General features: G+C 40.2%; 1 protein-coding gene and 2 long non-coding RNA genes across 10 annotated transcripts; 1 reads left to right on the forward strand and 2 right to left on the reverse strand.

Moving 5' to 3' along the window:
* Position 1: 1 nt before the first annotated feature.
* Positions 2-6,794, reverse strand: LOC114877735. 5 transcript variants are annotated; one of them, XR_006829887.1, is made up of 8 exons: positions 6,706-6,794; positions 6,452-6,592; positions 4,922-5,133; positions 4,449-4,850; positions 2,728-4,383; positions 2,626-2,643; positions 2,392-2,546; positions 2-2,291 (listed from the first exon to the last, which is right to left on the reverse strand). It is a non-coding gene; the product is annotated as an uncharacterized LOC114877735 (long non-coding RNA). The 5 variants fall into 5 exon arrangements; XR_003789628.2 differs by having other exon boundaries at positions 2,392-4,197; positions 4,274-4,383; XR_006829886.1 differs by having other exon boundaries at positions 2,392-2,643.
* On the forward strand, positions 5,126-24,617 carry LOC114877721 (echinoderm microtubule-associated protein-like CG42247). 2 transcript variants are annotated; one of them, XM_029190670.2, is made up of 17 exons: positions 5,126-5,242; positions 5,433-5,618; positions 5,930-6,428; positions 6,740-6,917; positions 18,071-18,304; positions 18,393-18,509; positions 19,316-19,547; positions 19,633-19,928; positions 20,364-20,528; positions 20,611-20,706; positions 20,994-21,131; positions 21,204-21,464; positions 21,642-21,899; positions 21,974-22,136; positions 22,229-22,411; positions 22,502-22,597; positions 22,668-24,617. In XM_029190670.2, exons 2-17 carry the CDS (start codon positions 5,486-5,488, stop codon positions 22,934-22,936), a joined length of 3,318 nt encoding a protein of 1,105 aa, XP_029046503.1. In that variant the 5' UTR covers positions 5,126-5,242; positions 5,433-5,485; the 3' UTR covers positions 22,937-24,617. The 2 variants fall into 2 exon arrangements, with proteins under 2 accessions (XP_029046503.1, XP_029046505.1); XM_029190672.2 differs by lacking the exons at positions 5,126-5,242; positions 5,433-5,618; positions 5,930-6,428; positions 6,740-6,917 and adding an exon at positions 17,208-17,918.
* LOC114877734 lies at positions 6,866-17,012 on the reverse strand. Of its 3 annotated transcripts, XR_006829883.1 has the most exons (14): positions 16,935-17,012; positions 16,266-16,504; positions 15,998-16,202; positions 15,075-15,718; positions 14,803-14,984; positions 14,138-14,652; positions 13,652-14,059; positions 12,380-12,762; positions 12,087-12,305; positions 10,794-11,999; positions 8,643-9,684; positions 7,834-8,563; positions 7,022-7,750; positions 6,866-6,954 (listed from the first exon to the last, which is right to left on the reverse strand). It is a non-coding gene; the product is annotated as an uncharacterized LOC114877734 (long non-coding RNA). The 3 variants fall into 3 exon arrangements; XR_003789627.2 differs by lacking the exon at positions 16,935-17,012 and having other exon boundaries at positions 13,816-14,059; positions 16,266-16,672; XR_003789626.2 differs by lacking the exon at positions 16,935-17,012 and having other exon boundaries at positions 16,266-16,672.
* Positions 24,618-24,776: the final 159 nt, after the last annotated feature.

Here is a 24,776-nt window from a genome sequence, read left to right on the forward strand (position 1 = left end):
GTGAAAAAGAAAAAAATTCAGCTCGAGTCTGTAGTGCAAAAGAAGAAAATTATTCGCAAGATGAAGAAACAAATTAATGGGAAGACACCGTTTAAGAAACTGAAAAAAGTTGGTAAGGTGTCAAAAAAAGCGAAGAAGACAGTTTCTCCTTAGTACTGAAACATTTTATAACGAATTAAAAGAATTAATGAATTGTATGCATAGATATTGACAGTACAGAAATTTGAGAAAAAGAAAGAAAGGTTCTTACTTTTTTCCCTATCCATCTTACTTCGTATAATCCTTTTCTCGCTATTTTTAACGTTATTTCGGATAAGATCGACACTCTTTATCGGTGGCAGCACAACTTTTGTGGTACGTTTTGTCCACGACACGAAACCTTAAACATGCACCACCTAAAAGGAGCCAACACTGTGTCCTTCGCGTAGATGATGTAAAGAATTGTTTGCAATAATTGGTACACGTATTCTATGAAATACAAAAGTCTTATTATGCTTTTCATCTATTTTTCGAGTTTAGCACGATGGCTTTCTAGTCGGATGTTCTATGTATGATGAAGCACAGTAAATTAACGAATTGCTTAATAAGTTATCAAGAGCCATTACCACACGTTCGTGCTCACGCTTAATTTAATATTATTTTCTTCATGGCTCAGTGACATGGAAGTGGTTCGTTCTAAATCTGAAACCAGTGGAAATCTAAGACTCGAGGACATCGTTGAAACGTTCCTGATAATCCTTATGATGTACGAGATGTTTCCTCGATGCACCTTGAAAAATATGCCTTTGCCACATCTTATCTTGCTCTCTTGTTAAAGCCAAATGTGAATGGTTCTATGTATTGTCGTGTTTGACCTACAAACACTTTGATAAACATCACCTGATAAACCACACCCTTATAGATAGTTTGTAATATTTGATGATAATTGTAGTTGTGCATGTAAATAGAAGTAAAACTAGGTCTTCAATCATCTACGCGATAGCAACTCAATCTAGGTACATTCATAATCATTTCAATTTAAGATATCACCCTGTGTAACATGTACATATACTCGTGGGGCAAGTATGAATAATGATCATAAATATAATTGCTGGTGTTTCGTTAATCACTTCAAATAATTTACATGCTTTTGCGAAACATGGAAACGTATGAGCAACGACATCAATTAATGCACCACAACAAGCGTATATTACAGAAAGCAAGGAAGACAGCGATGGCAGTAGGATAAGTGGAGGCCACTCAACTTGTAGGAGGGTGAAAGCTTTGGAGTAGGGTAACACAGCGCAAAGACGATATCACTGTAATGATTGTTCCACTCCGGGACGTGTGTCGTGCTGACCGCGTGTAATGTATTGCTGCCGTTCAGAATTACCGGCCCCAAGTTTCTGAAACAACTGTTACAAAAGTTATAGTATATCAAATTTTTTTCACTCTGTTTTACTTCTACTATCGCAGAGGTTTACGTGTAAAATGTAAAAATTCAATAGTCCTCTGAAAAACAATAAAAACTCTTCGAATGGTTATTATTTTTTTACACGTCTATGCTTGCCTAATAAAGGGCACTGATTAAATTTAGAATTTCAAGCACGCACTCTTATCGTTCAGGCCTCTTATCTTTATCGAGAACGACACTTTACGACTCTCTGAAACTGTGAAGAAAAGGAAAGAAAAAAAGCATCGATCAGAAATTAACTTTCGGCCAATGGCCCTTATAGTTTTATGGTAAAGTCGATACCAAGGAGGAGGAACGTTTCTAATTGTTTTGCTCTTGCTTGAAAATCCTTTCTTCATATCTTTCTGCTAGAAAACTCGTTTTCCTGATTGTTCCTTTTTCAACGGAGGTACCAGTATTTCCGTGACACAAAACTCGTTGACCTCCTTGGCCATCGGTGATTCTTACGTAGATTTCTAGCGCGATAGCAGTAACTTCTAACTATTGCCTTTTTCCATCGTGGAAAAGAACATTCGGTACTTGCAAACCACTCTAAAATCAGACATCATAGATTAATTACCGCGAATGTCAATCAGTAAATTATTAGAAAAACAGGCTTTGAATAATAGTGGTATTCTACTGACAGTAACGTTGATTTTCTGGAGCTGAAGAGCTGTAAAGAAAAGAGTAATTAGAAAAAGAAAAGGAGGGAATTACAATAGTGGTACTTGCAAACCACTCTGCAATCACATCATAGATTAATTACCGCGAATGTCAATCAGTAAATTATTAGAAAAACAGGCTTTGAATAATAGTGGTATTCTACTGACAGTAACGTTGACTTTCTCGAGCTGAAGATCTGTAAAAAAAGAGCAATTAGAAAAAGAAAAGGAGGGAATTACAATAGTTAAGGAAAGCTGGGATTTGGTATTCACCGAATCCTGCTGATTCACGCTTACCGTGATATACGAGCCGCTTGGCCGTCGCTCGATTACTTAAGTGGTCGAGAAACGAATCTGGTCAGCCGCCTTCAACGCCAGACACGCAAACCCCGCCAAAGTATTGACTATTCCCCTTGCCAAGGAAATATTATAAAGATGACCATCGAAATTCTCTGCAATTCAATATATAATATTACTTCTAAGTCTTCCTATTATGTATTCTTTCTCTGACAGTACGTTTGGAGTCATTACCCTGACGTAAATCTGCAACTATGTAATTCAGATTTATTCTAAAATAATCAGATATACGGTGACTTATGGACGGAAGTTTACGCGTTAAAAATATTGGCTTACCGTTGTGAGATTACGATGAATTTTTCATACAGTTAACTAAATAATGCAGATGGAAATTTTTATGCAAAAGAAGCATCGGTGTAACCAGGGCCGATCCGGAGATTTCGAAGATCCTAGGCGAGCTCCTTTACATATACAGACATAAAAAAAGTAGCTGAAATAAAATTTATAAAATTAACATTAAAGCTTGTTAATTTTCAAGTAAACATTACTCTTCTTGCATTCTTAGACGCAAATCGTCTTATGGGGGCCCTGAACCTTGGGGGTCAGTAGGCCCAGGGCCGGCCCTGGGTGTAATGTTAATATTATCGCTCTTGTTATTCGACCTTCGCGACGGCCACAGCTTGTATCTTGTATTCATATCGCGCATTCTGCAATTCTTAAGCTTCATGTGGCTAATCATCCTGCTGGCCCTACGATAAGGCTGTGTTTCTTGCTCGAAGAAATGCAAACCTCGAGGATTGTTAAAAAGAAAAAGGAGATATGAAGTAGAAAGTAGAGCATGTTCAGTTGGAGCGTTCTTAAAATTGGAAACGTCCCATTGCCCTATCATTATAACAATCCTATCTGGAAATCTTCTTTTACTGTTCTCTTGTACAGTTAATTATTCCGTATCGAGCTGTTATTTCGTGCAATTATCAAAGTTCCAGTCGGTTGGACGTGGCTGTTACAGAAAAATCGATTCGTGTTACACGGTTCAAATGTTTCATATGAGATTATAATTGGTCGATTTTTTAATATACGCCAACGGATTTCATCGGCTATGGTAATGCGTCATGCTTCAGCGTGAAATGTTTCAAATACGATACAGCTACGTTTCTTCCGAGAAATCGTAATCTTCTGCACGCAAAATCTTGGATTTTCCAAAGTTCGCCATAGAGATCTCTATCTTGTTTCCAACACGTTATGAAATATCGTGAATTGTACAAGTGAAAACAATTGAAATTTTAAGATTTCCAAATTATTATCCAGGCTCAGCGTTGATTTTGCATTACCCTTGCCATAAAATTACATTTTCTAATATAGCTAACAGGTTCTTCGATTTCCCATTTCTGATGATTGCATCGATTATCATGGACATTGTACATTGCTTGTCGAGGCGATTTAAGCGGAAGACGAGGCTTGCGCGTAGCTTCCTGGTCGCGGTGCAACAAGTTCGGTGCTCCTTTCGCCGGCGTCGGTTCACTGACACGGACGTCGATGCCGGGAAATGTCTTGAAGGTAAGGAGAAAGGCGACGTAGACGTGGACGAGGAACACGACGGCGGCGCCGAGGTAGCGTGGTTCGTTGCTGTCCCTCGGAGCGACACACTCGACGTCGGGACGCCATCGTCGAAGGACGCATGAATATGTATACCATCGCGGTTACGCCGGTCTCTTATCTCTTACGCTGGTGTCGATGAACGATCAAGCACGGTGTTGCACGCGTTATTCTTCCATTTTCACATTTTCTTTATTTTCTTTTTCTATTCTGAAAACAATGCGATCGATTAGAATATTTTTTCAACAGTGAATAAAATAAATAATCATAAAAGTGAAAGAAATACGGTGGTGAATTTCTTGAAATCGCAACTCGATGAGAAATAGGGTGCGATGAATGAAAATGCTCCACCCCCTGCTGAGACAGAACGAATCTCCTCGTGACAAGTGCAACTACCTAAAGAAATAAACTGAGTCAGTATACGTACCACGTTAGTTGGAAATTTTTAAATGAACTCTCACGGTTAGATGCGCCTCAATGGTTGAAGATAGCTGGCTGGTTAAATCGGTGCTCAGAGTTCATGACCTCAGTATACGCTCTTCAAGGGTGGACGATGGTGTAAAGCGGTTACGTGATGTTGGTCTTGAACCATGGAACCTCTTTGTTCGAATCAGTGTGTATAATAGATATGTGCTGTTAAATACTTAAAAGCTAACTAATTTACCAATTAACCAGCTTAGAATCTAATTAACGTAAATCGGTTACATCGCTACCACAGAGTTCGTGACCTCAGATAACGCTCTTCAAGGGTGTAACAGTGTAAAGCATTTAACGTGACGTTGGTCTTGAACCATGGAACGTTTTCGTTTACCCAAGTGTACACGATAAACTTGTGTTATAAGACACACGGAAATATTCTGAAACTGAGAGACTGAGTTAGACAAGTTTGGAGAACCAAATTGAAATTGTTTTCTGAAAGAGTAAATTTAATTACATTGGACAAGATGAAGTCAATCGATTGATCTGCAGTAAACTGCAGGTACACTGGTAAAAGTGCATCGTAAGGGTTGACCAGTCAATCGATCAGGAATCCCTGGCAATCACGCGACACGTGGACGTTCCGCCGGCATATAAGAGGCTCTCGCCTTTTTTTCTTCCTCGACGACGCTTCCTCGTGTGTTGCGGGTGTAGGCGTAAAAAAGGAGCCTTGAATTTTTTAAAGGAGAAAAAAGGATTTAACAATCCATCAATTTTGACAAGCAATTTTACGGAGGAACCGGTTGGAAACACTGGCTACCATCAGTTGATCGTCAAGGTACGTAGAGGTAACAACTTCAACTTTGCTAACTTGGAAATTAATTCATTTCAAAGCTAACTTAAGTTGGAAGTTAATTAACATAGAAATCAACTAACTTGAGAGTTAATTAACTTAAAAATAGTGATACTTAAAAGAAAAGTTCGAATCAACGATGGTGGCCGAAAGTTTTTCAAATTCCTTTTTTCAGGAAGCCAAGAAGCGGAAAAGGGAGAGGAGGCAAAAGGCGTCGGCTGTGTGCCGATGATCGCCGCTGAAAATCAGTCGAGTTTGCGTGCCGGCTCCAGGCTGGGGCAGTACGAGGAGGTAGCGGGTGACGGAAGCGTGGGTGGTGGCAACGAGGCTGGTGGAACCGCAACCACTACCTCGGAGCCAGGTGAGAGAGCTAATTATCCAGCAAGATTATCATCACCAGACTGTTCTAAGAAACGCAACTAGATCTTTGAAGTGATACTCGCAGTGCAACCCCCTGTGGAATATTTTAAGCATTTCTATCTCCCTCCCCCCCTTGCTGCTCTACGTTTCATTATGAGACTCTATAAAATTAAAAATTTACCTTTTTGCTAGAACAGACATTAAGACATCATAAGATACAAACAATGGTCTTAGTACTAAATTAATGTAAGAATTATTTAAAATTCTTTGTAATAGCAAAACGGTTGAGATGATTCTGCTTTTAAAATTTAGGTGTAATGCAAAAAGAGGAGCAAGAGGTGGCGCAAAACGAGAACCCTTCGAAAGAACCGAACGCAGTAACAGTAACTACACCTAGCGGCGTCGCGACGACGGCGTCCACGGTGACCACGACACCCACGACCACGTCGACCACGATGCCAGGTGGAGGCGCTCGCAGCGACGACGAGGATGAGGAGGAGGAGGAGGCCGAAGAAGAAGAGGAAGACGTGGAGGAAGAAGAGGACGTGGAAGTGGAGGGTGGAGCGGCGCAGGAGGCGGTCGGCGGAGGTGTTCTGACGAACGAGGGTGGGGGTGGAGGCGGCATGGCCGGCTTCTGGAGGCAGAGTAGACCCTCCAGTCCCCGCATGCCGCCTCCGGAGCAGCCGGAGCACAGGCCTAAGAGCCGACACGAGCCGGCGCCCGCGAGATACAACAACCTCGGTTACTGGAGGGCCAGAAGGGTGACATTCTACAAAAATGGCGACCCGTATTTCCCTGGAATCGAGTTCAGGTACGTCCACCGTTATCTCTCACTTTTCCGCTGTGATTGTGTTTGAATCGTGCTCCCTCGTTGTCCAAGCGTTGTGGGCGCTTAAAACGCTAGTACCCTCTTCGGGTGCAGGTGGCGTGTCCACCTTTCGTGGCCTTGATTTTGACCTATGAATGAGATCCTCCCTGTGACACACGAAAGATACTAGCTAGTACAGCTCGACTGAAACGTGTACCGATCGGATTCGAACACAAACAGCGTTAGTTTCGAGTATCGCAAAGTAACAAAGTTTCCTCACCTGAACGTGACTGACAAGAGTTCACCGTTTGTAGGTTTAAGCCAGGAAGGGACATCGGTTCCTTGGAGGCACTCCTGGATAGATTGTCCCTTCGAATGGACCTGCCCAGAGGAGCAAGGCACATCTTCTCGATGGACGGAGACAGAAAGATCACCCTGGACGAACTTGAAGACGGTGCCTCGTACGTTGTATCCAGTTACAAAACGTTCAAGGTAAGAATTCCTTCGAATGTTATCATTGAATACGATTCTAGAACGAAGAGTCGTTAGCTGTCAGTGAGGGAAAAGTCGCAGAAATACAGCATTTCGATCCGTACATTGTAACGTATACGCCCCTCGTAAGATCGCTTGGAAAAAAGGGTCTTAATCGCTGTTGGAAAAGTGGGTCGTTCGATCTGATACATTGCACGAAGAAGAAATAAGGTTCTTGAGACACAAGATCGCGTGTGTGTTTGTGTGTGTACGTGTAGATCGAATCTCGGTTCAGGTAACGCAACCCCTCCACCGTCAGCGAGAGAACCAATCTCATTACGGCTACGATAATTCAGCACGTGCAAGGACTTGTCGTACGGCGAAAAGTAAATATCCTTCTGGTAGATGTTGCCTCTAATCGTTCGTATAATTAAACCGAGAAGTCGGCTGGTTGGTATACACTCTTAATATTCATGAGCCGAGCACGGTGGTGGACGTAAAACCAACGGACTTCCACAATGCGTGCCTGGACATTGCCAGACACGCGTACAAACGTACACGTACATGCTGAAGAGTTTAAGAGGGTTGGCGAGGACGCGATGTGGCAATTTATAAGAAAACTGCGTATATTTATCGTCTACGATGTTTGTGTATCTGGCCCAGATCAACCCTTAAACAGGCCACACGCAACGCCAATCTGGCTGATTAGCTAAAAATAACGATTATTATTACTCTTTATATTGCTTTTCTATGACAAACATGTACGCAATTGAAACTTCCTAAACAATAGTTAATGCTGCTTAACTTTTCATGCTATAGCTCCAGATAATATAGGGTCATTAGAGGATTAAGATCTGCAAATAAGAAGTTTAATAATTGAATTAGAAAATTTCACAAGGTTACAGTGAAGTAATGTAATAGAAATCTTTGGAATTACCTAATCATATGTAATAGAACATCCTAGCCAATATGGTTTGTTGAAGATTCATTAGTTAATCAGTGCATTCTATCACGTATCACATTCTTTGTTAAAGTATAACAAAGTGTCATTTAAGTGACAAGAAATAAGACTCTGAAAGAAAAGTATACCATGATAAAGATCCTCTAACGACAGGCTTTGACGTAGAATGAATCAAAAGTAAGGCCGATCGAGAAGGATTCAGTGAAAAATGGGCCAATTAACTGGTGAAACCTTTCAGCCAGATTCAACTGTAAGGCCACAGGATATTCATTATTTTTATGAAGGTGCTGATAGGAAGGATTGGTTTCACCTACGCTGCGTCATGGCACGGTTAAAGGGTGGCCCACGCCCAACCTGATTTCTAGGTTTTAAGGTGTGACCAGGCCGCTCGTTAAACGTATATCGTCGCCGTTTCTGCCTGGCTTTATGTACGTACGATACGTTATTTCGATCGGCGCTGGTCTCGTGCCGGGTCAACCGTTAATCCGGTAAAGTGGTCAAAGCTTATACACGATCCTATCGTTCTATATGGAAGTCTTTGCATGCCGATTGCACCAGATTGCAGTCCAGAATCTGTGTTTACACTTTCGTGACCTGTATTTGTACTTGACCCATATAAAAAATTAGGCGAATCCCAAAATTGGATGACTACTCAATGGAATCCTCAAGTATTCTTCTTTACTTCATTGATGTTAGTTCTGTCATCCTACAATTGGATTAAAAAAAAAAGAATCATCTGAAATCCTTCTAAAGATCATCCTTTGTGCCATTAACAATTTTCTCACCTTTGAGAGAACTGCGGTCACCCTGTGTCAGGTTGATTCAAGCATTGTTTACCAAAGCCACGTGGCATGGAAGATCGACGTGTCACGTAAGGTGAATCTGCGGTTTGGTGGTAGGGATGTGAACGAAAAGGGGGAGCAAGTATTGCCATAGGGTCGGCCTGGAAGTAGGGGTGAAAAGGGCTGGACAATCGAGCCTGCGGTTGCGCAGCAATCGCTTCCTTTCTCCCTGTCTTCGATTCTTCTTCTCCTACCTGATCCTCAGTCCAGCTGAGAAATGGTACACTATCCTATTTTACCGAACAATCGCCTTATTATCCTGCACCCGTCCGCATACTTTCACCTCCTTCATAGTAACGATCAATCCATTTCTTCCATCGCGATAAACGCTGTGTCATTAAGTGGTCTTTGATTGTGCCATTTCTTCACCTCTTTACGACCTACATTTTCTTTACAATGTTTTTGTCGTCAAGAGAAAACTTGTCTCTGTCGTCTGAAAGAAATTGGACTTTGCTATACTTCTTTGGACACGTGTATAAATGGACAATGCCGGTAGAGATTGGTTGCTACAATTATTCTTTTAAATACAATACTGATTGTTGCATACGAAATGGCCAATGTTACGTTCTTGTAAGAAATCAAAAGTGTCAGGTATATGTGACACAGCTAGCAACCATGTTCTAATTATAAATTCAAAGTGTCGAGTCACGCCACTCGATGCTTTTGATTCTTCGAAATCATTGTTGGCGCTGATTTTCCACCGAGTCTCTCCAAGAAGATATGAATCACGCGTGGTAGGATGGAGGGTAGGCGGTGGGTCGGTTCGTACTTCCGTTAAGGAGACCGATGCAGGGCTCTCGTAGGGCGGCTACCAAGGGAGAGACCGTATCTCATTGACCGTTGGTCAGCCCGCAAGGGATCAATAAACACGAACTTCTCTACACGGACGATTCACAAACTGCGTTTCTACCATTCCTTCTCTAGAAGCTTGACGATGAAATTCTTCAGGATTCATCGTCGATTCAAATGTATAGCTCCTTATTCCCTAAAACATGAAAGAAAAGTTATTGATCTTGCATACTGAAACGATGCCTCTCGCCATTTTTTAATCATGCAAAAGACAGTGGTAACAGGATGAAAAATTAATTGTAACGGAAGCAATGCGGTGAGATATAGCGTCGATTACAGACGGTTGTCAGTTGACGCAATCAATTATGCTCCGACTGTCTCTCGCAACGGCGTTACTACTGCGGTCGGAAGTAACAGTTTATTACTACTGCAAACCTCCAGCTAACATACAGGGTGTTAACAAAGTAACGGTCGCTAAAGTAAGATTATATTATATGAAGATTAGTAAGAAAACGTATTCATGAAGTTGAAGGTGTTGGTGTTGCAATTCTATGCATTCTACTTGTTACAAGGACAGGAAGTTCTAATACAGTAATGAAAGAAATAATTAGGACTCTATGGAATTCTGTGTAGTACTTAGGACGATCCCTTTGGTACGAACGCGCAACAGTGACACAGGTCGATGATAAGTCGGGCATTGATGTCTCCGTCAATTCGATTGCTTCTTACGACTATGTATCACTGTTTTACTTTAGTTAATTAATTTAATAGAGGACCGGCCCTGAGATTTCGAGGGTCCGAGGCGAGCTCCGAAAAAGGGCCCCTTCGCATATATGACATAGAAAAAAGTAGCTCGAATAAAATTTATAAAATTAACATTAAAGCTTGTATAACTAATTTAGATTTGCATTTACGTCGATTAATATTTAAGTAAACATTACTCTTCTTGGACCTTGGGGGGCCCTGGGTCCTGCACCTAATCTAAATGTAGAATTCAACATTTGTGTCATTAATTATTCCTATTGTATTGTACTGAACCTCTGGCTGCGGGAAACGATTCATAAATTGTCGAAATGACTCATCAGTTTTCTTTTCGCTGATCAACTATAATCAAGTTGTATCGCTCAGAGAAGAAAAATGAGTTAAATATTTAGTCAGCATTATCAAGGTGATCTTTATATGTTTTCTTTTTTATGGATAACAAAAACTACAAAAGAACAACCCTTTCAAGTTTTCTACCACGCTTTAAAACTTGATAAGTGAAAGGTCACCCTGATAAACGCTCTTTAAAAAGAAATATATTACCTTGTGCACTTTTTTTCAGGATACACAAGATTTCCGTTCGAAATCAATTCTTTTCTTCTTCTACGTTAAGACATCTATTTCTGAACGCTGATAGATCATCGCCAAGCCCTGGTTTTAACGCGTGAATAATCGTCGCCGATTGTTTCTTTGTAATCGTTGCGACACATTTCGAGCACAAAACGATCTGTCACGCACGTTACATGCTCGTTCTTCATTTTCATATCGCGGTGTAAGTCCAGTTGGCGATAACGAGTCCTCCTTTCTTTCAGAACCGTACATTTCGCCCGGGTCGCAGCGTAAATTCATAAGAGGATAACACGGTCTAGAAAGAACTAATCGTTGGTCAGCTTGAAATTCGTGTCAGCCACCGAAGTCACGAATGAACGAGACAAAGAGTTTTGCGTGTATCTGACCTACATGCGTCACGAAATTATATGGAACAGGCGGCTAAAAAAGCAAGAAACAATCTTTAAAAACTTGTCAAAAAGCAGACGCGAGTTCTGTAACGTAAATATTTCAGAGCTGATACATAAATTTTCCTAAATTTTAGTTGACAAGTTTAAACACTTTTGACGTGTACCGTGTTTCAAGAATATTAGGAGGGTAGTTATAAGTTTCACAAGGTCTACCCTAAAATTTCGTCCTTTCTTATCAATTTTTTGACCAGTTGGACAGGTTGCATGTCCGGTCTTACAATTAGATTAATTGCATGCTGAATAATGAGGTGGACGAAAAATATTTGCACCGATAAACCAGGGAACCGTCCAGCTCGTAAATTTCTTCGATATCCGTTGTTGTTTCTCAAAAGAGTGCATGCCCTAAGGTAGTTCACTTTAATTCGCTGTACGTTGATCCTGATAGCTGATATACCCTTAAATTGCCTAATAATCACACGGTCAGTCAAATCTGATTCCATAACTGTCTTCCTGCAATGAGTATTCCAATCAACAGAATTTCAATTCCCTGTTTCCTCGTATGCTTTTCAATTTCCCTGAGTTGTTACGTTTTAGCGTGCATGAAAATTTGCATTTTGGATAATGTCTTGTATGCTGGTATTTTTAGTGATTCAATTTACCACCATGAAATAAGGGAAACGTGTACACATGATTGTCCCGGGTTTCGTGCTTTCTGAATTATTAGGAATATACATCATTTCAACACTGGTATATCTACTGCATCTAATTGCAGAACCTCTAATATCCTTGCCTGAAAGCAAAAGAAATGGTAATAATGGAACTGGACATATATAGAGCGTTACATGCAACTGGGATAAATTATAGCTTTTAAGTATACCTTATTAGCAATAAAAGAATGTCATTACATTTACAATATCAGAGTGATTTACCGGCAAAATTTTCAGTAGAATGCAGTTACAAATTTCTAAACTCTCTGAATATATTAAATTACCAGTAAATTCTGAATGAAATTTATTTCCTCTTTCTTCTCATAAAGTTAAGAAATTATGCTTCCATTGTATCAACACGCACGATTATGCGTGTACAAATTTGTAATCTGCAGGGGAGAAAAAAAAAGGAGGGTAAAAAATGGTAGGTTCCATGGTGAACACAGTACCCGGAGTCACCTACTTTCTTTCCATGTTTTATCGCGAAACGCGCAGATTCGTGTTCTTGTTCGCATTGCGATCCATAGGTCTGTTCATTTATCGCCAGTTGTCGGGCTGAATATGCATGAGACAGGATTCGAAACGAAATGAATTTCGGTAGGTCGATTAGACGTCGTTTCGAGAAAACGGTCGTGCCACGATCGTTTCTGGTGCGTATACAGCCACGTAGCTAGATGACGTGTACCGATCGACGATATGTAAATCACTGCGGCATCCCCGTCTCTATGCTACTCGTTGCCTTTTAACCCAGCTCCCCGTTGCACGCTTGTCGCAGAACGTTCGCAGGACAACTACCCTCTGTGTTACACCTTTCCTTGCGTGCCACCCTCGCTCGTCACGCACCTCCTGTAATATATGTCAATTACGATTTCAAACTTCTTGCATGCATAAGTACCTTCGTTAACACTGATTTTCAATGGAATACTGGCTTTATCGAGTCACGTCTTATTGAAGAGTTAATAAAACTCACAGTTGAGTAGTGCTACGAGGGAATAAACTGTGGTATTTATGCAGTATTCATTTGTGGACGTAGGATTTATATTCTTCATACTTAGCATTTAATTAGAAAGCAATGTATTAAGTACTAATTTGTAAAACATTGGAACCTACACTGCCCTCCATAAGTCACCGGACACTCTTTAAAATAGAATACTCTTTTTAAAATTGGACCAAATCACTTGATGTTTCTCGAGAAGCTATACAAATTAATTTACTAAGATATGTGCTTTTGTTGTTTTAATAAATTACAATTTGTTAAAATCGTGAAAAGAAATAGTGAAAGGTAATTTTTCAACTTTTATGTGTGAGTCTATAATGAAAATTTAAAATATGTTTTTCGTAGATTCAAATAAGCTATCGAGATCAGTCAATGCACTTAGAAGTTACAAGTAATTAAAATTTCCGAAAATCGCGATTTTTCATTTAAGAACATAATTAGTCATGTTCTTAGATTACAGATGAAGTTTTCAGCATACACGTAACTTATTTGAATCTACGAAAGGCAAATTTTAAATTTTCATTACAGGCTCAAATAAGAAAGTTAAAAAATTGTTTTTTACTATTTATATCCTGATTTCGACAAATTGTAATTTTTTAAAATGACAAAAGCACATATCTTAGTAAATTAATTTGTATAGCTTCTCGAGAAACCTCAAGTCATTTGGTCCAATTTTAAAAATAGTATTCTGTTTTAAAGAGTGACTTATGGACGGCAGTGTATATAGTTTCCATATACCTCAACAAACTTTCCCTGTTACCAGCTTCAATAATACAGAATGTAATTGTAGAAATTCACTGTTCCATCGCGGTTCCAGCAAGTTTTCCTATTCGTGTCTTATAGCTGTGCATGAAAGTAATAATAAGCAGAGCTAGGTGATCGTCGCAAAAAATCAAGCTTACGTTGTAAGCCACGTGAGATCGATGATAAAAGAAGGAAAGAAAAAATGTTTCGTGTTAATCGGTCCGAGCCGAATTAACTCAACGGTCGCGTCGTAAACAGCTTATCGTTGCATAGGGCCTTATCACCAGCCAATTATCGTACCCGGCACATGCATCAAATGGCATATGGAAATTGTGGCAAATATATACATTTTATATAGCAAATCCGGACTTCAACTGTTGCGAGTCACTTTAAAACATCCTCCTGGAAATTATAAGTATTCAAGATTAATAAACTTGCTTCAAATATAAAAGAAATGTATGAAATAGAAATGATTGTTACTTTGTTACAATTCTTGGTGACATGAAGTTAAAGAGGTCAATTATGTTGAACTAGTTGAATGATAATCCATAGTCAATGACCTGTTCCCAAAGGTGAAGGGTTGAAGTAGAGGGAAGCGACCTTTCGACCGTCTAGGTTCTCTTATCATCAAGGTAAATGGTCAAGAAGGATATTCACCCCTTTAAAATGTATTGCTGCTTCAGTTTATACAGGGTGACCATATAAAACTTTGGTTCATAATCTTATATTTCAAATGAAAATGATTTTGTGCACCATGTAAAAGGAAGCCTCAAGTCTAAATGTATTCTTGTGAATCCTATTGGTATTGGTATACCTATGATGAATATCTTATAAATATGAATTATGCAGGAGTTTGATAACATGGAAATATTTGAAGGCTGGAATATTCTTGATAACCTTTAGAGTTGGTATTTTTCTTCAGAATGTGCAGGTTCTAAGATTTATTGGGTTTCATTATCCTGAGAACTGAAAATCACAGGTAATATGCAAAACACCTAAAAAAAAATCAAGACAAATCATAATTGTTAAGAGATGATACCATAACAAACATAGAAATCTTCCATAAAGATTAACGGATATAAGATGATCCTTTTTCAGTACAGGAAGAAAAAAAAATTGAAACCCATTGAAGAGGGTTGTCGTACCTCAAGATTGAATCAACGCAAGGGGTGCACGACCGAGTAAATGCGTTAAAAGGTTAAGGGTTGTAGCACCCATGGTGAACCCAGTCGAGACGAGGGAGCACCCACGCGTACTTTCGTTACACCTTCCGTTCGATCGGCATTGCATACCTCGAAGTGGAAGATTGTTGCACCGTGACCTTGGCCTAGCAACGAAGATATGCATTACATTACACGTGCGAGGAATTGCATCGTAATTTACAGAGACAGTTTGATAAATTAGAATGCAAACGTACTAGACTCTCTCAATGGAGTTCCTTTTCTTCTTCGTCTTCTTCAAAATTTCAAGTTTTTCAAACTGGTATTATGCATCACAGTACGAAGAGTATCAATTTTATATTAATTATTGTTCTTAAAGAAAGAGTATCTGAACATGATCTCTGAGATTCGTAAAACACTACTACGGTTTAGTGAACAGTAACACGCAACGTTCGGTAGAGTACAATTTTGAAGCTTAATTTTGCCCAGCGACAAACCCTAGTAATTACCACAAGAATCGTCGATCTAATCTATCTAAGATATTATTCCGTTGACGTCGAGGTGAAGAATTATTTTTAGATTGTAATTTATTATTAGACACACCTTCGTGAGCAGGTGGTCTTTAGACGTTTGTGATCAATTTGATGAAAACACGTTGATTACAAGTTTGACTGAACTTGATTAAATTGAGACAATCAAACAAAAGAAATTTAAAATCGGACTTAACGCCAAGTTAACTTGAAAGATGAAGAGATGATATATTGAAACGTAAGAACTTATTAAAGTCTTTGTAACTTGAAGAGCTCTCCTTGTTAACATGGCCCACAGTCACACTGGTTCGATGTGTAAGGTAACGAGGCGAAAGGCCTTCCAGATAGTTGCAATAAAGAAGCCAGGCAACCTTGAACAGAATTCACGAGGCTCGTTAAAAGGCTAGCACGTGAGAGATTTCGCTAGTGACGTTGCAATTTATGTGGTATATTCATTATTCCAGTGAAATCTATTTTTTTTTCTCACAGACGATAATTAGGGACAAGCCAAATTTAATATCAGAATAAAGACAATAAATCTCTGATAAGGATGAACAATATTCTTCAGGTGAAACTAATTCGCTGTAAAGAAATAGGAACAGTTATTTAAGATGACAATTAAATTTCCGGGTTGAACACTTTATTCATACCTTTCTTGTTGGCTACTTGCAACCGATTATTCTTCTTGACCTAAATAATTAATGCAGAATCACGTTGTAAAAAATGGCACATTTTCTTCATCGTCGTGACGTTCCGCTTTTAAAGTCCCTTGAGTTATTAACACGTATTATATTTTCCGAGTCACCAGTGGCCCGTAACATTAATTCAACACAGTACCATGGGTGCTTATTAAATCTGAAAAGGATAATTCAGATCAGCGACAAAAACACGAATGACCTCCGTAAGGGTTAAGCTTACGTCACAAGAGGGGTAGGTTGCCGGAAAGGGTGGCCGGGTGTGCGAGAATGAGAGGGTCGTTTGACCTTCACCGTGTGTTAATCTATGCTTCCATTATCATACCAATCCCATCAAAGCTGGCATTGCATTGCAACTGCACGACGATGAACGTACATACATTCGGTTATCGGTCGATCGAGCTGCTTTTCAATGAAGGATTTCTTCCAATGCCGCTGTCCATATCGTTCCCATTATCGCATCTGTAAATTGAATATTGCAATTAGTATAATATAATAGTAACGCGGTGTACTTGGTCAGAAATGATCGTTTGATAACAGTTAAGTGTTAGTGACAAATCTGAAATGATTTTTATAAGCAACCATGACAAGCTTATCGAATCTCTGGCGCACTGCCGGCAACAGCGTGCGTGTCTCGAATTCATCAGTCGGTTTATTAGACTATTAGCCTCGTTAACGTTTTTTTTTTCTCTCTCCCCTTCCAGCATACTTTGAATATTGACCCTATTTAGCCAATCAAGGTAATTGGTCGGACGCGATGCCACTTTCCGTGAACAACCGGGACCTTTTCTATTCCACGTGGGTGTGTACCCTGTATCCTTAATTCCAAGGAATCCTTTTAGGCCTCGTTTCCTATCGCAGAACCCTCGTTACCGGGTGTCTATCAACTCACCATTTAACCGTACTTCCGATCTGCCCATCATCGTTTTATTCTTCTTCCACGAGAATATACCAGACAATAGAGAATCATCTAAAATACAAGAATCCTTATTACTGACAAGGGAAAAAAATAATTGGAAAAAATTTGAAAGTTCCATAGAATTCTAAAATACAATGACTTAGACTTAAACTGTGTCAGACTTTGAAACGAACCCTGAAAAGGTTGAAATAATTCTATGATGTACGATAAACTATATCACAGTTTATTGAGTCACCTATCGAAGGGGTGGCTGTTTGTCCTTGAGACACGATGGCCCTCCTGGCAAGCGAAGCGAGGGGGTAGGGGATGTTGCAGCCAGAGGGCTGGAGAACCAGCCCAATGGGGAGTAGCACACACCCCGCCTCCAGTTGTCCATCGAACACAGTCGGGGTTGCACCTAGTGGCACAGCCCTCTCGCGATCCTCCTTCCTTCGGCACCACGTTTTTCTTCATTTCTTCGTGATTCGTCCGATTATAAATCAGCAATTCCTCAAGGTCGAATCTCAGCGTTCTCCTTATTTTTTATTTTTTAACATAAACATCCATAGACAACCGAGACAGTCTTCCATCTTAAACAAAATACAGTTCATCTATTAATAATTTGTTATTAGTGTATCCGATTTTTTATGAAGAGACACCGTGAAAAGTGTGAGCAAGTGACGAATATGTGAATATACACATAAAAGTAGAGCTTGACGTTCGATGAAACGTATCGTATCCAGGGACCGTGAATCTCGTTACGGGGGATTACAGTGATCTAGGTTCACCATTGAGTCGGCAAGTTGCTCGTCCCGTTCGGACCTGGAGCCGGACTTTGTCGCCGGCGAGAAGGCGGACTCTTATACCGATTCCGACCTAGAGTCCTGCAGCCCCAAATCCTGGGAGTGCTGCGACAGTTTTGTCGTGTTGATGAGCGATTCCTTTGAAGTTATATCGCTGCCGGCCGATATGCTGCAGGTCCTTTTGATATTTCACTTAAACCCATACGACAGGCAATATGTATGATTGATGGAATAAATACAGTGTACATATACTTGAATTAATTCCATCAATCGCATTTGTACGTAATGTCCTTCTCTAAATACATCATTTCACATTTCACCCAACAGCCGGCCAGCTATGGAAAGAAGAATAACACCTGGTACACGAGCCCCACTGGCGCGGGTAGCAGAGGTGGAGCGGGCGTCGGAGGTGGTGTTGGAGGTTGGCAAAGTAGACCACCGGCGGTGGCGAGCCTCAGCAGGAAAGCTTCAATCACCGACGAAGCACCACCTCCTGGTGGTGGAAAGCCTTCCTCGGGACGTGTCATACGAATCGTTAACAACCACGATCACACCGTACAGGTAATAGTAACACCTGAAAACACGTATACTTTGATTAATCTTCGACAACAGAGATTATAAACTGATAAAATTGAAATTTCATTTTCAGTGTAGAGTCTTGTTGAACCTCCGTACTTCTCAACCATTCGAGGAGGTGTTGGAGGATCTTGGACAAGTATTGAAGATGAATGGGGCCAAAAGGATGTTCACAGTTTCGGGTCAAGAGGTATATCTACGAAAAGAATGAAAAATTTTATTATTGTTCGAAAAGATGACGTGTCTGGTGATCGATTTATTTCACGTTCGTGAACGAGCGAAACGTGGGCGACTACGAAAGTTTATCAGCGATTTATGCAAATCGAAGACATTGGTTCACCATCGTACTTATAAAATCTGCTTGAATAATGTTTGTCCATAAATATGCATGCGATGGTGGGGGTAAAAGCGTCGAAACGAAGCGTGACGATATCGGGGTCGACTTCACTCTAAATGGAATAGGGTCGTTGCTGAAACTCTTTCCTTTCTTATTTTCTGATCAAGAAAGTTTACAAAAAGTTGCGATATAATTTTAGATATCTATACTTCTTTCTTTTTCTTTTCTTTATTCAGATTCCCAAAAGAATAAACCAGTCTTTTAGTCAGAATAGTGTGTGTGTGAAGTAGAACAAGAGCCCATGGGGAAAAAGGTCAGAGATCCATCTTTTCAGGTCACGACCGTATATGAATTTCAAATTGACCAATTTTCTTTAGCGAGCATTCGACTGACTTATACATCATCGTATACACCTGGTGCCGCCTACGTCAGCTACGATGACGTTCCGGATACTATTCTGACACCAGAGAAAATGTCTTGGTTCATTCATTTCAACATCCGCATTTCCTTCCTCTACATTTCTTCATATAGAATACATCGCCAACCGAAAATACAACAGATTCTCCATTCTAGAATAAAGAGAAAAATCTTTACCATCTAATATTGTAAGATTTGTTAAATTTCAAATTCGAATCCAAAGATATTTGTACTGTGAACAGGTAAGAAGCTTCTCGCAGCTGAGGAACGAATTCGCAGATGTAGACACGTTCTACTTGGGCACTGGATCCGGGATAGGTATGGCCGGTGCGGTGACTGCATCTCCAGCAAGAAGATCCAGGTCGAGGGGACCGCCCACGGTGGTCGAAGACATTGGTCGTCAACGACGAGCTCGCAGCAAAAGCAGACCTCGTGCTTTGTACGCCCCTGATTCAGACGTCGTCCGAGTAAACGGTTCTCCATACAGCTTCGCTTATTCGTTACTACAAGCCAACTTAATTCAAATAACAAAAACGATATGATATTTTTGTTTAAACAGATTACAGCGTGGTAGAAGTGTTGAGGGACGAACCTGCCAGAGTGACGATCAGAGGATTAAGAAGATCCTTTTATCCACCTTCTCATCTACCACCGGTGGACAATTCACCGCCGGATAAGAAACTGCAGCTCGAATGGGTTTACGGATATCGGGGCACCGATACCCGAAGAAATCTCTGGGTATTGCCCAGTGGCGAGCTCTTGTACTACGTCGCTGCCGTGGCTGTTCTCTTCGACAGAGAAGAAAATGCACAACGGCATTACGTGGGCCACACCGAAGACATTACCTGCATGGAGGTAGCATTAATTCTACTTCACACCTAAACAATTACAGATTACATTAAACGCTTTGAAATAGTCTTAATAGTCTTAATAATTGATATTATATCATTACACTATTATATTTTTCCTTGTATTTTCTTTTTTGTATATTGTACTAGCTTTGCACAGATCAGCAATAGCGTGTTTACAAAAATTTTTATTCACTATGAGTTGAGCAATCCATTCATGAAAAGGGCCATGCCCTTACATTCAAATAAATCAATAAATAGTGGAATGTATAATTGGTAAAATAAGTTGATCAGTCTTCACCTACAGCCTTAATTCATATGATCCATTTACTTCAGAAAGTAGTAATAATTTAGCAGAACTGCTTTCTTCTTCTCCACGCAATGAATGCATCAAAAATGGTCATCGGAATGAAATCAAGTATTTCAACGTGTTTGCCCACAGGTTCACCCAAGCAGAGAGCTCGTGGCATCCGGGCAAAAAGCTGGTAGACACAGAAAAGCGCAACCACACGTTCGCATATGGTCAACAGAGACCTTGCTCACTCTGTATGTGTTCGGAATGACTGAGTTCCAGATGGGAGTCTCCGCCTTGGCATTTTCGCAGCTGGTAAAGCATCGTATCTAAAAAAGAATTGAATAACGAGTATATACTTTTTACGTTCACTCCATGCCTATGTTTTTGTATACAGAACGGTGGAAGTTACGTGCTGGCAGTAGATGCCGGTAGAGAGGCAATACTCTCGGTATGGCAATGGCAATGGGGTCATTTATTGGGTAAAGTGGCGGTGAGTCTAAAGTTGGTGAACATAACTTCGCGAGGGATTCGTTAACCCTCTATTGCATTCGGTTCCCGATTGGGAACTTAAATTTCAAATGTTCTATAGTAAATTAAGTAGACAATACTGAAGACTCTGAGTTGGTTCCAACATTGCGCAATTTTCTAATAAAATTTTATTATTTATTTCATGACCATATATATATTCTTTTCAACTCGTCATAAAAATTCATGCAATAGAGCGTTAATATTCCTAGTACAAAATGGCAGATATATTGTAATACTTCTTTTCTACAGACTATGCAGGAAGATCTCACAGGGGCTGCCTTCCACCCCCTCGACGATAATCTACTTATAACGCACGGTCGGGGGCATCTGACATTCTGGAACCGACGAAAAGATGGTTTCTTCGAGAGGACAGACATAATCAAACCCGTAAGCCGCGACAATTGGAACAACCTTATCCGTTCTCTCGAACAATTTGTTAACTTGATTTGCCTTTTTAAGCCTTCCCGTACGCACGTGACGAGCATCCAGTTTGAGCAAGACGGGGATGTCGTCACGGCGGATAGCGACGGTTTCATCACCGTCTACTCGGTGGATGCTGATGGAGCGTACTTTGTTCGAATGGAATTCGAAGCGCATAATAAAGGCATCAGTTCTTTGGTGATGCTATCAGAAGGCACGTTGCTCTCCGGAGGAGAGAAAGATCGCAAGATAGCCGCGTGGGATTCTCTTCAGAATTATAAACGAATAACCGACACGAAGGTACAATGTTCGAAAACATTTCAAAGTAACAAATTGTTTCAAGGTTCCAGCGGTAAGCGACTAATGAAAATATCAGGGTTCGAATCGCAGCCTAATAAAATCTAATCGATGGAATATTTTTCTTATCTTAAAGGTCAAGCACGACCTATTCCTTCAAAATAACGTTTCCTTTTGTAGTTGCCAGAAGCAGTAGGAGGAGTTCGTAGCATTTACCCTCAGCGACCGGGAAGAAACGATGGAAACATATACGTAGGAACCACCAGGAACAATATACTGGAGGGTTCTCTTCAGAGAAGGTTCAATCAGGTGGTGTTTGGCCATGGTAGACAGTTGTGGGGACTTGCGGTACATCCTGACGACGAGGTGTTCGCCACAGCAGGCCACGACAAGAATATTGCTCTCTGGCGAAGACACAAATTGTTATGGACAACGCAGGTAACGAATTGAAATAAATTTCGATGATAATTTAATCGTAATGAATTTGTACTATTAATTAAGCGTTCTTGTAGGTCGGTTTCGAGTGTATCTGCATCGCTTTTCATCCTTTTGGAGTGGCACTAGCTGCTGGCTCCTCCGAGGGTCATCTTCTGGTTTTGGCAGCAGACACCGGTGCGGCTGTGGCTACCCTTAGAGTTTGTGGTTCACCTTTATCATGCATTGGCTACAATCCAAGTAAAATACGATTTTAAGAAACAGTATAGTACATAGAGTTGAAATTTAATATAGACAGGGACTAAATTTACGAGTTGGCTTCTTTTAAACAGCTGGAGAAATCGTGGCGATGGGTTCTCAGAACGGTAGCGTCTATCTCTTCAGAGTATCTAGAGACGGATTCTCCTACAAGAAGAGCAACAAAATACGTGGAACGCAACCGCTGATGCAGCTCGACTGGAGTTCTGACAGCAGATTTCTTCAGACGGTCACGCAGGACTACGACCTAGTGTTCTGTAACGTTATTCGTTCATTACATTAGAGCGTTGCTTATCAAATTTAATCACAATCATATTTTAAATATAACATAAATAATATTACTTCAGGGGACGTGAAAGCGTTGTCATCAGAGAAGAGTCCGCTAGTCATGAAGGATGTCAAATGGTACACTCATAATTGCATGGTTGGCTACATGGTGTCTGGTAAGTATAAATTAGTTCCAATAACGATATAAATATTCAGTTGTAAGATTATAATCGCTATTGTTCGCAGGAATGTGGAATAATCGTTATTATCCATTAACCACGGTTCTGACTACATCCAGTAGATCGGCTGCTCATGATATGCTGGTCAGCGGCGATGCAGAAGGCTACCTGAGACTGTTCAGATACCCGTGCACCAGTGCTAAGGCTGAGTACGTTGAGGAAAAAGTGTACAGTTCCTTGGTGGCCTGTGCCAGATTCCTTTACAACGATCAGAACGTCGTCACTGTCGGTGGAACTGATGCCGCGCTAATGCTATGGGAACTCGTTGACGAGTAGACAGGAGATTTGCCATAGATTTTCTCGATATTTTTCCATTTTACCCAAGGTCTAACTACGGACCGTTTGCCCGTTTAATCTCGAAGAGATTCCGACGATTTACTTTGTCATGGAACTTTTTTAATACCAAACGCAGGGAACGTTTATCATTTTATACTGGATATACCGTTCAACCCTGAGAGAAAACATTGTAGCGATTTTTACCATTCGACTTGATTCGGTTACTTTTGGTGCAGGAATCTGTGGAAGATTTATTACCGACTATAATGTCGGTTCATTGTCATCCTACTTTCACGATTCCTTTTATCGGGAGCCATAAATGCTTGTCGCTGATAACCGAGTCGAAAAGTAATCACCGCTAGAAAATTGTTGTACCCTTACATCGTGTCAGTGAATCGTTTCAAGGACGAATACAACATATTTTTAACGTTTTAAATACCAGTTTCGTACCGCAACGATGCGATCGGTATCGCTCCCTCCAACCCTGAAGGTTGTTGCATATAAAATGCAGTCTTTTTCAAGCACGTTTTGATTAATGAACATTATTTTTAACGAGGATACAGCTGACGAAGGTTCTATGAATAAATCAGTCATTTCATATGCAACAACTTAATAGTTTCATACTAATCAGGGCGATCACTGTTTTCGACGAAGGAAAGATATGATCCGGTTAATGAAGATCGCAAGGAAACATTTATGACTATTATGAAACTGTGAAACTTTAGCCATGGAAATGAGCACGCATTGCAAAGGTCTATCTTCCCTTCTATCGATTGTTTTGTCATTATTGTCGCTATAATTTCTTGTACAGTCGCGTGCAGTCGTGCGCTTTCTTTTTGGGGTAAGAGGTAGTGTAACTTCCTACATCTCATCGGTTTCACCGTTTACATTGAAATATTCACAAATTTAGTAAGATTTGGCTAATCCCCGTTCCTAATTCCCATAGCCGAGATTTCATATTCTCCTCGACTTCCAAAATGTACAGAAACCCCCGAGCCTTCCCCCTCCCATGAGAAGGTATCTTTGCACGTGACTGTCCATGTTTAGCGATAACCAACGGCGTACGATAAACGTTATCACGCTATAACGATGCAGTACACATTAAAGGCGTAATGAAAACGATACACGTAGACACATTATTAAATGTGTACCCGTAGGAATAATTAAAATAAAATGAAACAATGTGCGCACGTTCGGGAGCGTGCTATCGGGGTGCTGGCGCCCCTTTGTAGACGATAAGTAACATAGATTTAAAATGAAAAAATCAAGAGGACGAGAAACGTTTCCAATTAACACGCACTCTTGTATGGGAACCGACGGTCGACTTGTTCTTTCTTCATTGTTTCGAAGATTTTTAGAGATAATACGTATAATGCTGTTGCGGGTCAACGCGCATTCCTCTCTCTCCGTCGATCATTCCCTTGTTTCACACTGATAATTTCTAGAAGAAAAAGAAAAAATACATAGAGATTATACAGAAAGTTTCAACGATATTATAAATATCTATACATACGTATATAATACATATACATATAGCAAGTAGATGCAAATGATAACACGAGGATCTCTAACATGTTTAGCAAAACTACACACGGGATCGTCACTGCCATGGCATCGAGTTCAAAATTTGCTTCATAGTCTGTGGGATGTGTCAGAAAATTAATTTCTTATCAAGTTTTGAAACGACATGAAGCAAATTTAGTAAAATAATACTTAAGCTATCTATGTTAAATAATAATAAAAAAAATAATTTTAAAAACATTACTTTATAGGATACAATTTTTGTAAACATCTGTAGATGATAAATGCATCCGTATCTTATGAAGCATCGTCTAAAATA

Source organism: Osmia bicornis, chromosome 11, assembly GCF_907164935.1.
Source record: "Osmia bicornis bicornis chromosome 11, iOsmBic2.1, whole genome shotgun sequence".
Taxonomy (NCBI): Eukaryota; Metazoa; Arthropoda; class Insecta; order Hymenoptera; family Megachilidae; genus Osmia; species Osmia bicornis.

What these genes read in the sequence shown, in the direction of transcription:
- LOC114877721 (XM_029190670.2), top strand. Translation starts at nt 5,486, where the DNA reads ATGATCGCCGCTGAAAATCAGTCGAGTTTGCGTGCCGGCTCCAGGCTG. An exon ending in TTCCCTGGAATCGAGTTCAG is followed by an intron (nt 6,429 to 6,739) that starts GTACGTCCACCG and finishes CACCGTTTGTAG; the next exon opens with GTTTAAGCCAGGAAGGGACA. An exon ending in AGACGTCGTCCGAGTAAACG is followed by an intron (nt 19,548 to 19,632) that starts GTTCTCCATACA and finishes TTGTTTAAACAG; the next exon opens with ATTACAGCGTGGTAGAAGTG.